This window comes from Megalobrama amblycephala, linkage group LG3 (assembly GCF_018812025.1).
Source record: "Megalobrama amblycephala isolate DHTTF-2021 linkage group LG3, ASM1881202v1, whole genome shotgun sequence".
In the NCBI taxonomy this organism is placed as follows: Eukaryota; Metazoa; Chordata; class Actinopteri; order Cypriniformes; family Xenocyprididae; genus Megalobrama; species Megalobrama amblycephala.
Window position 1 is genome coordinate 42,650,246 of NC_063046.1, and position 15,984 is coordinate 42,666,229.

General features: G+C 36.5%; 1 protein-coding gene across 2 annotated transcripts; it reads right to left on the bottom strand.

Annotated features, from left to right (window-relative positions):
* Nucleotides 1-1,899: 1,899 nt before the first annotated feature.
* mfap3l (microfibril associated protein 3 like) lies at nt 1,900-15,022 on the bottom strand. 2 transcript variants are annotated; one of them, XM_048185555.1, is made up of 3 exons: nt 14,615-15,022; nt 13,471-13,893; nt 1,900-4,553 (listed from the first exon to the last, which is right to left on the bottom strand). In XM_048185555.1, the coding sequence occupies exons 2-3, from the start codon at nt 13,748-13,750 to the stop codon at nt 3,658-3,660; spliced, it is 1,176 nt and encodes a 391-aa protein (XP_048041512.1). In that variant the 5' UTR covers nt 13,751-13,893; nt 14,615-15,022; the 3' UTR covers nt 1,900-3,657. The 2 variants fall into 2 exon arrangements, with proteins under 2 accessions (XP_048041512.1, XP_048041511.1); XM_048185554.1 differs by having other exon boundaries at nt 14,778-15,018.
* Nucleotides 15,023-15,984: the final 962 nt, after the last annotated feature.

Below are 15,984 nucleotides of genomic sequence, written 5' to 3' on the forward strand. Positions count from 1 at the left end.
ATAGTTTTCTAAGTCCTTACGATCGTTAATTGACTTGTAGTGGCGTGTTTGAGGTGTGCACTAACCCCCTCTGGCACAAAAAACAGCACTTGCAAGTTGAGCTGCGCCGACCCGACACAATCTCGTCTCATGTTCACGTTCACGCGAGAGTGAAGTTTACGGTAATTCAAAAACAATATATATATTATGACTTTATAAGACAATTTCGAAAATTACCCATCTCCATCGAGATTTCTTGTACTGTATTTGCAAAACTACTGCACTGGTGAGCGTTGTAGTCGTCGTAGTCCAGAGCTGCGCTTGGAGTATTTACGACAGTGTGATTCACTGAAGGAACCTGTAGGGGGAGCTTCGCAAATCTTACCGAGTTCCGCTTTAAACTAACCATAACTAATTAAAAACTCACATCAAGAATAAACACATCAATAAGTGTACATCATTGTATGTATTTTTTAATATAATTAACTCTGTTCAAGCAGCATTTTAAACAATGATCATGTGCTTTTAGCGCCAACACCCGACCAACATAATGACATGAATTCATTATACCTTCTTTCTCGTTTATTTCTTTTAAATTTTAACGACTGTTTCTTGTGACACTTCCCTCTGTAAACAGGTAGGTGACGGCTAGGCTACTCGTCATTTCAAGGTAATGTCATCATTAAATTGGACTAATCTGGACAGTCACGCTAAAAGTTTATTATTTTAATAAGGGGAGTTTAAAGCTTCATGTCTGCGGGGGAAAATAAAGTGTGTCATACGATACGACTACACTCTTGTGTTATTCAATCTTGTGTGAAGAGTCGGAGTCAACCTGGGAAAAAAAACACCCCTACCAGTCAAAGAGTTTCTCTGCACGTGCAGCTTTGCTTTACGAGCAAACGCTTAAAGGATCACTTTCAAATGAAAATTACCACAAGCTTTACTTGTTTGGTAATGCTCACTGCCATTATACAGCTTGAATGCATCAGGATATTTATTAATATATCTCCGATTGTGTTCATCAGAAAGAAGAAAATCATATACACCTAGGATGGCTTGAGGGTGAGTAAAGCTTGGGGTAATTTTCATTTGAAAATGAACTAATCCTTTAAGGGCATTTTGAGGTTGATGTTTACATACAATTATAACATATAACATTAAATTGCACATTTTGAGTGATTAATATTACTGTTCTATACTAATGAGTAAAAAGTTGCACAATTATTATGATTATACTCTTACAAATGGTATATTTTCAGTGAATCTATGCTATATGACTGCAGCCCTGCACTACTACACTATTACTGTAATTGAATGAAGTCTAATTAAAAAAACAAAATATGTTTGAGGAGTATAGACCTAAATTAATGAAAGGTCAAGTGAATAATTAGTCATTTTTCATTTTGCATTAACTATAGCTACCTTGAATCCAGACACTGAAGGACATCTTCATACACAAATCCATAAGCACTTGCCCACACATTAACAAGATCAAGGGCAAGTTCAATAATGCATCAGTCACATTCAGCTCAATTTTTACTTATGCAATTCAAATATCTATGTAGCGTTGTATTCATGCATTTTAACACTTGCATACCTAACACAATCTACTGCAGCATTTTTACCATTTAACTGAAAACCTTTTATTTGATCACTAAAACACAATCTACTTAAGTCAATATCATTCAAAACCTTGAGGGGAAAAGTCATTACAAGAAGAAAAATACATTTAAAAAAAAAAAACATGTATTTGTGAGGCAAGGATCTTTGAGGCTTTTCAGACAAAATAAAATGATCTGCAAGGCACTGACTAGATCAACAAGCGCCTATGAAGTATGAAGAAAGAAATTATGATGATACAAAAGCTTATAAAAAGTTTCCCTCCTTATACCTGAATGAAGGCAAACACACAGAAAATCATTGGTACACAGCAGCTTTATTTCACTACTTAAACAGCGTTTTAAAGAGTATCATGGCCATCGTTTCCTCTGACAAACCTGACCAGGAACATTCTTAGTGACTAGAGCTTAACCTGTTTATCAAGCAATTACCAGTCCAGTGGACCACAACTGCAGGTTACTCTGGCTTTAGAGGTCAAAAAAGCAAGATGATCAACACTGAAGAAATCTAACACATTTGCACTGAAACTAAGAGGTGAGCCTTTTTAAAGAAGCAAAACTGTGGGTCTATATTAAAAGAGATTAAACATTATCAAGAGCTCTTTGTTGGATCCACAAAGACAGTTTTTAAAAATAAAACACACTTGCAACAGTTTACTCTTAGAAAGAAAGAAAAAGAAACCAAGCTGTGCATTTGAAACAAATACTTACTGTAGTACTACTAATAAAGTAATAATACTATCTTTAATTACAGTAACAGTATAAGGACTCCAGTGGAAAATCAACTGAATAAAATGCCTAAAAAAAATCCCAAAACTGAAATTTCTACAGTGTTATTCAAGGTGTCGATGCCATTTACCTGGCCAACATGACACAAAAGATAAATAACACATAGCTGACAAGTTTACACAAACTAAGGTTTTGTCTCTCCAAGTCCAGCAATGAAAAAAAGATCCACATGCATTCTTCATGCATTATAAGAGGGAGCGACACCTTAAAAATTACTATCCATCTCTCTTGAAAAATGTTTGATTTATATTAAATGAAAAGTGCACTTCAGCCTCAAACAGTATAGGAGTTTTTCTTTCAGCCAAGTGTATTAATCAGTCATCCGTTCTCATTCATTCATGAAATGGATAATCTGCAACTACATCCAACAGGAAAACTACTTTCTGTCTGCCAATTAAAGACATAAGATGTGAGCTTTATATGAGGATATCCCTCAACAGCCCTAGTTTCTGTTAACTAAAGAAAAAAAATTATGGGCAAAACTGGATTTTTTAAATAAATAGAGAACTTTGCCTCAAAATACATTCAGCATGAGAATTCATTGTCATTGGGAAGAATAACTTAGGTCAGTCTCATAAAAAAATGACAAGGTTATATTTTACCCCAAAATCAAGTTTTTTTTCCCCCATAAAGGAAAATTACATTTTTAGGAATATTACTAATGTTTGGGGATTGTGAATCATATAAAGCAAATTTTGCCCCTAAATTATCTTTGCTGTAATGCTAATAATAATAATAATAATAATAATAATAATAATAATAATAATAATAATAATAATAATACAGTAATACAAATACACTTCAATTTTTATAATTATTGCAATACAGCAATGACAATAATTCTGTTCAGACATTTTTTTTAAACTCATATTCAGTTCTTTTACAAATTCAAGCATGATGTATAATTGAATGAATATTGAATATGTTTTAAATGCACAGTAATGAGAACAACATTTATTGCATTACAATAGCTTCTAAAAATGGTGGGTTTAAACTGCGTAACTGAAATGAAAGTCACAATGCTATGCAAAAGCTCTGAAAAACTATTTTCTTTCTGCAAAATTTAATTTCTCTTTTTTCGATCGATTTTATGGTGAAATACGACCCTGACATTTTTTGAGTTGAGAGATTCACATAAACACAAATGCATCTGTTTATCATTTCTAAGACAACTAATAGAAAGCAACTTCTGAAAATAAAATAAAATCTTGACCTTTTTTTTCCCCAAGAAAATGCATAGCGAGGTCATTATCCTTCGTTTAGGATATTACACATGGCTTTCATAAATGACTTGGGTATTCTGCGTAACACCAGCCTCTTCTACAGACTCCTCTTTAATTTCATTTTCATCAGACTCCGCCTCCAACGGCAGCTGAGCCAATGGGGGTGGAGACGAGACTACTTCAGATAGAGGTGGAGCTTCCATGTTACAGCATCCTGCTGCAGCTAATGGCGGATGAATTGAAACCTGAATGGCCATGTGTTGAGGCTGCTCGTGAAGCGACGCGTCATCGGAGTCCGCGGCAGGAGACTCACTGCGTTCCCTCTCCCTCGCCCGCTCTCTCTCGCGCAAGATTGTGAAAACATCGCTGGAAGTGCCGGCAACCGCACCACCGGGGGCTTCGTGACTCTCGGGTGCTTGCCGGACAAAAGTGTGTCTCATTTCCTCCACGCCGACGACCTCGAGAATCTCCTCCATGAAGGTGCGGCAGTTCATGATCAGCGGCGGGAGCGGTATGCTACGCGCCAACTCCTCTATGTAGCGCGCGAACTCCATGGTCTTGAATTGCGTGACCTTGGCCAGCTCCAGCGTTTTTGCTGAGGTAATGATAGGAATACGCTTTGCGATCTCAAAGGCCTTTTGAAGCTTTTCTGCACCTTCTGTGCGGAAAAACTCATTGATGGCCTTCTCGGTTTTCTTCAGATGGCTGCTCATCATGCAGAGGCGAGTGATGTTCAGAATCATTATGATGGTGAATGTCACCAGACACACCACCATGTAGTACACACCCATATCTCCATTGGTGAAGACCACGCGCAGTGTGACTGTGCAGTTGGCCTTGCCGTGCGCATTGGAGGCCACACAAGTGTATTTTCCACGGTCTGCAAATGTGATGCTGGTGATGTTGAGGATGCCATTGTCCAGAATCCACCATTTACCATCTGAGAGAAAAAGAGAGAGAAAAATCACATACTGGAGATGCAAGGTTTAATCTGTTTACTAAAAGCAGATCTTGAACTTGAGTGAAATCTAAAAACATGCTTGAATCCAGTGTGTTTATATGTACAACAATATTATGTCAAAAAAAAAGTGATCGTAGAGTCGAAAGTGATGTCTGGTGGGGATATTTGTTTGATTTGTTTGATATTACCCTACAAGTTTGATTAAACCATCAATATATGTGTAAAATATTTTATATTCTTAATATGAGGGAAGAACAAAACACTATACAAGGTATTAATCTGACAAAATTACTTGGCAAAAAAGGCAAACTACAGGTTTTGTTTTACTTTACTATTAAAAAATGCATAGAAAAACAAACATTCTTTCTTATTTTTGACAGTGTTCATATATTCCTTGTATGACAGCCTGGATTTAAATTATGTCCGCAAAATTTGGCATGTTTCATTTCGTTATCAGATTCCAAACACAACTACACCACGTTCCAAATTATTATACAAGTGACATATCAGTAAGATTTCAGTACAATAAACATTCAGATTTTAGTTTTTCTAAGAAAATGTTTGTTTGTTTATTTATCCATGTTTTTTTTTTTTTTTTTGATAACTGGTATCAATCTCAGACAAAATAATTAGCCAGGTCTATGGAAACCCTACTTAGAGGTTGTTCCACATTATTAAGCAAGTCACAGTTCTCATGCAATATGGGGAAGAAGAAAGATCTTTCTGAAGATGAAAAGCATGAAATGTGCGATGTTGTGCAAAAGGCATGAAAACAACTAATATTGTGTGAAACTGAATGGAGATGATCAAATTATCATAAGATTTGTGAGTGATTTAGAGCACAGCAGAACTCAGAGAACAGAGGCTTATTAATGAAAGTTCTTGTCAAAATAATTAATTGTATTAAAAGGGCAGCTATAAAAAAAAAACTGGTATTTGAAGTTTCTGGTGTCTCTGGAGTCTTGAGACCCTCTCCATGCAGGCTGGCAGTTGTGCATAAAGATGCATTTCAGCCACTCCAAACCAAAGCTCACAAAGAGAAACATTTATAGTGGGTTTAGAAATACATGAAGACTCATATTTAAATAGTTTTATTCACTGACTAATGCTGTACTACAATGGATGGTCTAAATGGATGGATTTCTGGATGGTTGGTGAATGGCCACCACAACGACCACAACGCAGCCCTGAAGTATCAGCAGAGATCGAGTCAACTAGATCATCCATTGTGAAGACATCATCAACACGACATCCAGTACCACAGTTCCTCAACAAACCGACCATACCGGCGTGATGAATACGATCCTCAATTGGACATGACCACAACGCAGCCCTGAAGTATCAGCAGAGATCGAGTCGACTAGATCATCTACTGTGAAGGCCTCATCGATACGACAGCCAGTAGCACAGTACCTCAACAGACCGTCCATACCGGCGTGATGAATACGATCCTCAACTGGATGGAACTGAAATAAATACTTTGAATGTTGCGATCCTATCAAATTTATGATAGAAACCTGATTCGTAACAAAGCACTGTTCGCCAGAAGAGAACTGGCCCCCCGACTAAGCCTGGTTTCTCCCAAGGTTTTTTTTTTTTCTCCATTTTAACACCTATTTGCCACTTAGTTGCCACCTGATGTCACCTGTTGGAGTTTGGGTTCCTTGCCACTGTCGCCTTTGGCTTGCTTAGTTGGGGACACTTGACATTGACTTGACATTTGATATTCAACAGTATTCTTGATTCAACAATTATTTATTCAACAGTGCTTTGATCTGCCTGCATTGACACTATTCTTGAAGAGCTGCTGTGCAGCAAAAATTATGTACCAGTTATCAATGTAAAGCTGCTTTGATACAATCTGCATTGTAAAAAGCGCTATATAAATAAAGGTGACTTGACTTGACGTTCCAACAAGACTGCGACGTCAGCAAGGAGCTGGCGGGTGATGATTTGGGCTGGAATATTGGGAAGTGAGATGGAAGGTCCCTTTAGGGTCTCTGAGGGTATTAAAATGACTTTTGCAAGATATGTGGAGTTCATAACTGGCCATTTTCAGCTGGTATAAAAAGGAGGATAGTGCCTTCTGAAATACAATGCACTATGCACTATCCCATGCTGCAAAAAAACACCACAGCAGTAAAACTGTTTGAAAATGTATTTCTACACCCACTGTAAATGTTTTTCTTTGTGAGGTTTAGTTTGGAGTGGCTGAAATGCATCTTTACGCACAACTGCCAGCCTGCATGGAGAGCTTCTTGAGACTCTAGAGACACCAGCAGCTTCAAATACCTGTTTGCTGCTCAACACTGGCTTTTTTATAGCTGCCCTTTTAATACAATTAATTTTTTTGACAGGAACTTTCATTAATAAGCCTTTATCTGAGTTCTGCTGTGCTCCAAATCACTCACAAATCTTATGATAATTCAATGATCTCCATTCAGTTTCATACAATATTAGTTGTTTTCATGCCTTTTGCACAACATCGCACCATTTCATGCTTTTCATCTTCAGAAAGATCTTTCTTCCTCCCCATATTGCATGAGAACTGTGACGGATAAATAAACAAACAAACATTTTCTTAAAACTAAAATCTGAATGTTTATTCTACTGAAATCTTACTGATATGTCACTTGCATAATAATTTGGAACGCGGTATATGCAATATGTTTACAAAGTCTTTAACACATTTTTAATAATAAAGTGTAAACATCAGGGCTTGACATTAGATTTCTTGGTCACCAGCCACTGTGTCTATTGGTTTTCCAAAGTTACTAGCCACTCAGCATTTTCACTGGCCACAATCAATACCATGGGGGAAAACTGTCATATAGATATTTTTATTATCTCATGATTTGGCAGCAGGTATATTAGGCTGCTGTCACTGAACGACTTCAAGCAAATGATTAAGCAGCTTTTTACTTTTCCATTGTCAATCACTGGAGTGTCTGTACTAGGGATGCACCGATAGGATTTTTTGGGGCGATACCCCTTTTAAAAAACAATTATTGGCCGATACCGATATTTGTCACTTCCTGTGTTTTGAAATTTTGTCATCAAAATAGATAGTATTTTGATCATGTTTTAAATCAGCAAAGTTTAAAAACACCTGCATTAAATTATACTATTAGGTTTATTGCTGCATCAAATAATTTCTAATGAACAAGGTTTGGATCCATTTAACATTCAGCAAGTCTACATAAATACAACTGAACAAAGATACATATGAAATAAACATTGCTTTTTAATAGTATTGAGGTAAAGAAATAAAGTAAACAAATGTAAAATAGCACTGCATATTCTTCACTGTATAAATTAAATACATATTAATCCTTTATTGTAACAGAATTTATTGATTAATCTTCTAATTTGTTTTTGTATACATTTTATTATTTTTTGTAAGTTTAAATATGTATGAAATCTGCACTCTCTCCTTTACTAAGGCGGGACTCTTATTTTGACGGGTGTTCGTCTAAGGAATGACAAGGAGAGCACGCAGTTCTTCAGAGATATTCTGCAGATTTAAAGTTTATTAACTTTAAATCCCCCCCCCGCTACACTTATGAAAGTTAAAAAAGTTGCTTAGTCAAGAATAGTGTGCGATCTTTTGTTATTTGATTAACATTAAAGCACAGACAGCGGTGCTAGGATTACGCAACAGTCATTATAAAGCTCAGTGCCTTCACGCAATTAGTTGATAAACTATCGGTTTGTTATATCTGCCTTTTTCCTGCTAAAGCTGATATGCCGATGGTTGTAAATTGAGCAAAAATCATCTGATAAATACATAGATAGATAAATCGATGCATCCCTAGTCTGTACCTCTTACTGTGAGAAAGAACATATTATTAAGATGTTTTGGGGAAGTATTCTGTTTAGAGTTACAGCTCACCAACCAAGAAAAAGCTGTGTATCTGTGTGTGATAGTATATATATTTTTTTTTTACAGATCCTGTACGCATACGAGCATCGACCAGCATATGAGTGACCTAGGTCAATTCGTGCCTAAACCATGTTCTTGGTGTCATCCGATGGAGATGTGCTTCTTCCTATCAGTCCATGTGTGGACATTATCTAAGTTTCTTAACCGATCAGAATCATTCAACCTGAAGTAATGATGTAGTTAGTGGACTCTGTTAGAGTATAATTGTGGTTGTATTGAGTGTGTACGCAGTGTGGCCTACGAACTCCTTGTGAGTGCTACAAACTATTCTTCAGTAAAATTTTCTTCAATTTATTTTTTTAAACTCTTGACACCAGGTCTCCATTCATCATATCTGGTCTTTGGGTCTTTAACTGTAAATTCTCCTACACACGGATCCATTATACGGTTACACATGCGTTTTCTTTCTCAACTGTTTACGTGAATAATTGCCAAGACCGGCATTTTGACATTATTTTGTGTTTGACAGTTTAAGCACAATAAGCAGTGAAAAAGAACTCAATTTAGTACTGAGAGGTGGCTTTATGATAAAAAAATCTGCGGGAATGAGTAAAATGATGTGCAATACGAGCAATCCCATGTCGAAATTCAAGCCCTGTAACACCAAAAATATTAATCCGGAGCATATGAAAGGAGGAGGAGGAAAGGGGGAGGCGGGTTTGTATGTCAACTTTCCGTCGAAGAGATAAGAGAGAGCTGCTGGTATATATTGTGTATCTATTCTGCAGAAAAGGAGGAGTATGGAAGTGTTTCAGATATTTCAGTATCGATACGAAAAATGTCAAATAAAAAAAAATGTACAGTAGACTTCTTAATCATAATTTCTGACCATCTAAAAGCAATAAGCACTAAAATAACTCAGCAAAACATGCAGTTCTGCTCATGGCTATCTAGTTTACCTGCCACTAGTATATTCTGAGATCTGGGATCTATTTCTGATGCCACTGAACTCCAGTCAGTGATTAGCCCTTCAGCAAAAGCGCTCAAAAACGCAACCCAGTATCTCATAAACACGTAAAAAACACCACTTCATGTCTCCCAGGAGTGCTTCAAGCGCTTCCCATGTTTCTAGGTGACATGCATCAGATGTACTAAATCGATTCGATAATGCAAGAAAAACATCTTGACATTACGACAACATAAGAAAACGTGTAAATGAACTGATAAATGAGGTTGCATGCAAAGTGAAACTGGGATAAGAAGCAATGATCTCAGGTTGAGCAAACCATTTAATTTAAAGGATTAGTTCACTTTTAAATAAAATTTTCCTGATAATTTTCTCACCCCCATGTCATCCAAGATGTTCATGTCTTTCTTTCGTCAGTCGAAAAGAAATGAAGGTTTTTGATTAAAACATTACAGGATTATTCTCCTTATAGTGGACTTAAATGACCTCCAGACGGTTGAAGGTCAAAATTACAGTTTCAGTGCAGCTTCAAAGGGCTTTAATGTGCTTTATAAACACAAATTATCTTCTTGCATGTGCTTCCGCTTTCCGCATTCTACAAAAAGCTTACGCCGCATGTCCTACACCTTCCCTATTCTACTTGCAGAAAAAAACGAAACCGGCAACACGTTCATTCCATAAGTTGAATAGGGAAGGCGTAGGACATACAGCGTAAGCTTTTTGAAGAATGCGGAAAGCGGAAGCACGTGAAAGGCGAACATTTGTGTTTATAAAGCATATACAGTTGAATTTTTTTTGAAAATGACCGATCGTTTCACCAGATAAGACCCTTATTCCTCGTCTGGTATTTTTTAAAGCCCTTTGAAGCTGCACTGAAACTGTAATTTTGACCTTCAACCGTCTGGAGGCCATTGAAATCCACTATAAGGAGAATAATCCTGGAATGTTTTCATCAAAAACCTTCATTTCTTTTCGACTGAAGAAAGAAAGACATGAACATCTTGGATGACATGGGGGTGAGTAAATTCTCAGGAAAATTTTATTTAAAAGTGGACTAATCCTTTGAGAACGTAGTTGTTAAACATATTCATGTTAAAATATTAAAATATATTATTGGTGTACAATAAACCCACACTATTCGTAAACCCAATTCCTCAAAATGAAAGTACAAAAAGTGGTTCCATGAATACTGTGGCCACGATTAATCGACTTTGCATAATCCACATTTACATACGCACACTGATACAGGCTCATGTTACTTTACTTTACTTTATTTATTTAGAAAGGGACCATGTACAAGTTTTAACATAAATGTTCCCATTCTATGCATTGTACCGGATTTAGCTAAAAGCTCATTTTCACCCGCAGTCTTTCTGCCTTATTTGTGTAGAAACCAGATAAACTGATCTCTGATCTTTAAACTTTCCACCTGGTCCAAAGGATGCTCATACATAATGCACAAGTGTTTTAAGTGCTGAGGGAATTTATAAACTCTATATCAATATTAATAGCTCCATTTTTGGCACCAGTCTGTCAATGCATTTCTTACTGGAAGCAACCTGAGATCATTCAATCGGGCCTTATTCAAAACAATTCAGCAATTATGCAAGCAAAGTAAAATCAATTGATCTTTGCACTCATGGACTATGGCTAAAAGTAAGCAAGTAAAGTGAATAATATCAAATCTAAATGGACTGTTTACTTTTTATAATGAAAAATCCAGGTCTTATTGTGAATGAATAACATGCACAGCTGACTCAAATCAGCTTTTCTTTTCAGCTGATGTAATCTAGACTTCTCAAGTTTCAACCAAACAGTTTCAAAACTGATGGCTAACAATCCAAACAATTCCTGACAGTTAAAATGAAGTTCCTCTCCACATTTTTTCTACTTCTTCACTAAAATACAATATGAAAGTAAAATGGGTTGCGGATGTCATTTAATGTCACTTGAAAGATAACCACTATGCCAAATCATCCTGATTATGACAGAAATTATTTAGTCTAATCTTAAATATGAAAAGTGTCCAGTCTGCTGTGTCATTCTGTTCAAACAAGCTGTGCAAGATGAGACACATCAACAGTTTTTAGTCACACTAATTCTTCACACTGTAACACACCCAATCCAACACACTTTTTCAGCAGGACTTTTTTTTTAGATAAAACATTGTTAGTATTTATTTATTTTTTTTAGCATGCTATGCCTGCCTCAGACACCATCAGTAATCCTCCAAACGTCACTCATCAGTCTATTACACTACAGCTGGGAATTACTGACTCACGTTTTATATCACCAGATGAAAAGATCAAATCGTTGCATAACAGATTAATCTCAAATCTCAAGAGTGGATGTAATAAATCATGGATAATATCCACTGTGGTCATTCCCAAAACAAATAAAATCCATCTAAAAATCAGCACAAAATCCTAAAACACATTAAAGGCATTTGCAATTTAAATAAAACCACATGGAAATCTAGATGTTGATTACCCTGGTTTCATTTTGAATACGCAGACGTAGCATTGTTGTTGCATTTATCAATATTCATGTACATTACAAAAGTTAAAAAAGTATGTTCAAAAGTTTGGGATCAGTAAAATGCTTTTTAAGGTATAGTTAACTCAAATGAATATTCTGTCATTTATTACTCATCCTCATGCCGTTCCACACCCGCAAGACCTTCATCTTCGGAACACAAATTAAGATGCTTTTGATGAAATCCTGACTCCTCCATTGAGAGCAATGCAATTACCACTTTCAAGGCCCATAAAGGTAGTAAAGACATCATTAAAATAGTCCACGTGACTACAGTGGTTCAACCTTAATGTTATGAAGCGACAAGAATACTTTTTGTGTGCAAAAACAAACAAAAATTACTTTATTCAATCATTTCTTCTCTTCCATGTCAGTCTCCTACGCTGCTGATGTTGTAAAACACAGTGCAGCGCTTCCGTGTTCTGTGTCCGAATGCTGACTCGGTATTGGCCAATGCTGATCACATGAAGCAGGAGCCGGCCAATAATGAGCTGGCATTCTGATGTAAACATGGAGGCCCTGCACTGTGCATACACCGTCAACAGCGTAGGAGAGAAAAAGTATTCTTGGCGCTTCATAACATTAAGTTTGAACCACTGTGGTCGCATGGACTATTTTAATGATGTCTTTATTACCTTTCTCAGCCTTGAATGTGGTAATAACGTTGCAGTCTATGGGGGATGGGGGTCAAAAAGCTCTCAAATTTCATTGAAAATATCTTAATTTGTGTTCCAAAGATGAATGAAGGTCTTACAAGTTTGGAATGACATGAGGGTGAATAATTAATGATAGATTTTTTTTATTTTTGGGTGAACTAACCCTTTAAGAAATATATACTTATTTATATGCGGTAAATGAATCAAATATGACTGTAAAAATATTTATAATGTTACAAAAGGTTTACATTTCAAATAAATGCTGTTCTTTTGAACTTTCTACTCATTAGAGAATCCTGAAAGAATACTGTATCACAGTTTCCACAAAAATATGAAGCAGCACGACTGTTTTCAACATTGATAATAATCAGAAATGTTTCTTGAGCAACAAATCATCATATTAGAATGATTTCTGAAGGATCATGTGACACTGAACACTGGAGTAATGATGCTGAAAATTCAGCTTTGGTCACAGGAATAAATTACGATTTAAAATATATTCAAATAGAATATTACAATTATTTTAATCTGTAATAATATTACTGTTTTACTGTATTCAAATAAATGCCACCTTGGTGAGCATTAGAAAAATTGTGTAAACCCTTGATAAAAGTTATCATTTTTGTTGTACATATTCATAGACAGGAGGTCTTTACACTTGGGTAGAGCAATTGCAAAACTTCAACACTGACTGCCAGTTGGGTGAATCTTAATGGAAGTAAATTCTATTACATGCGGGAATAGTAGATCGGATTTATATACATTTAAGATACATTTAAGACATCAAAATGAATGAAGTGACCAAGTGTAGGCCTAATGCATTGGTGTCTAAAAGTGTTTTTACAGTAAACGTACCACTTGTCTTTGTGTCAAGCAGGTGTCCGTGTGAGTTGAACCACTGGATATTTGGAAAAGGGTCGCCAGTGATATTACAGTCAATTAAAGCACAGTTTCCCTCCCGAGCAATGATCTGGTTTATTTTGGTGAGCACCACGGGAACCGAGCCGTCACCATCTGCCTCCGTTCCGTTCTCTCTTACATCTCCATCTACCGTCGTGATGTTCAAAGGCCCTGCCGCACAGAAACTTATCACGGACACTAAATAAATGATCACGTATCCGTTCACCCTGTTCATTTTCTCTGGCTTTCAGTAACAACTGCTGAGATGAGATGTCATTCTCCACCGGTGCTCGTGTTACAGTCACTGGTTATTTGCGAGCCGGCCATCATGGAGAACACAAACAAACGGTGTACATGAACTTTCCTGCAGATGCATCACTGGAGAGACAAAATAAAGAGAGGAAAAATAAATGAGAAAATGTATTTGATTGGTCAGAAGGGCTTTTAACTCAAGTTTTGCACACAAAAGCTGAGACTCCTCCTCCTCCTCATGTGATCTTATCAAACAAGAATAACAAGATATGCAAAAACAAGAAGTGACTCATATTTGAGAGGCGGAAATCATCATATTATGGTTTGAAGTCAAACAAAGCCATTCAATTTTATGCTAATTTAAAACACTTCCCATATATAACGTTAAGCTCTATATGACGTTTATTGTACATTCAAACCATTTGCGTCCTCATTATTAATTTCTGGAGAAAATGAAGTGAAATTAACTTATTTATTAAAAATGGGCACAAATTCGCCTTAATATGACTTATATGAAATCAAATCTTGACCCGTGTACTATTAGCCGGATGTCATTTTAAAAGCTTCTACGAGCAACAAATCGATACATTTACAAAACATTCAAATACAAGCCAACTAGGACAAAATTTGCGTTTTCTGGTAATGATATTCACAGGTTTTGATGTCTAAATCATATTTGACACGTTAAAATGTGTTGAAATCTGCTCAAGCTAACAGCGGCTAACTAACGTTAGTCATGGCGAGTCACCATCCGCTAAGGAAGACAGAAAAATACAGATTTTCCCCCACACACATTCATAAGCTTTAACCCTCACAATTCAACACGAAGATAAAACAAAACACCTACCGTTTACGTATAAAGCAAGTGAATGTAAAAACACAGTCGCAGTACATATGGCTGAATATGCCGCTAGCCTAATAGCCGAAAACAGCTGCGTTTCCTTTTGTTAAATTTCGCTAAAAGCTTACAAATACGGCGAAATTTGCTCGATTAACAGCGTAACGCTTACACCATGTTGTTCCCCCGCTGTTATCTGTCGATGTTCGTCCTGAAATGTGAATTGGCGATGCTCATTTGAGGTTCTTGTTTTCTGGGTTTGGTTTCAGCTGTGACTTGACTGCGAGTTGTGACCCAATAATCGTTTGAGAAATTCACTGACCCCAAAATAATGCACTGTGAAATATGACAGAGTAGACGCGTTATGTTTGGTCTTTAACCCCTCCTATCTTCTGTGCCTATCTGCTTTCTATTCCTCCCCCATCCTTTTTTTTTTTTTTTTTGGACTCAACTGACCCAGTTTTTCCTGTAATTGGTTGTGAATTTGAGCTGACTTCGACACCCACTTTGATTTATTTCCTCAGTTAACTGGTTTTGTTGCATATCTTGCATACAGTAAATGTTAAATACCATGGCTGTACTGTGGTACAGCAATAACATTAGTAAATGTACTACATTTACTACTGTCTACATCCACAAATGCAGTCATGTGGATATTGGGTGTAACATAGTATTATTTTTAAGCAGGCCTAGAGTGGAGAACTCTGTAAATACCATAATATATCAATATGGTAATCAGTCATTGCCATAGTATTTCAAAGTGCAATGTACAACAAGGTACCACTGTATTTGCTTTCCCCTTGGACACATATAAAGGCAGGTTTATTTTGATAATGCATTTGACATGGATTTGATGCACATCAATGTTTTTAATAGTATAAAATCAAGCCTAAACAGGGAAGCTAATGTGAAAATACTGTGGTGATGTGTATACATGTATCTTAACACACTGCAGATTGCACATTCAGACTTAAGAAATCCAGTTTAAGTATTAACTGCCCTTGTTGGTCAATGTCAAACCACTTTGCAGCACTTTGACCATTTATTATAACCAGCATGTTAAACCATTAAAACCTCAAGAAACTCACGTACACGCTATTAATCTGGCCTTTAAAACAGTTATGAGTGCATAACTCTGAGCTTATGCACCATAATACCAAGATTTATCGCAGTCGTCTGAGTGATTGTGTGAGTGTGTGTGTGTGTGTGAGAGAGAAAGAGAGCCCTTCTTAAGCACTTTCCCTGAGTAGTGTACACAAAGAATCTGTTGTCACAGAAACAACACACACAGTGTGAATGCCAGTACTCTAAACTCTTAAAAATAAAGTTTTTTTTTCCCCCCCAGAGGAAAAAAAAAAAAAAAAACGGGGTTTCCCCCC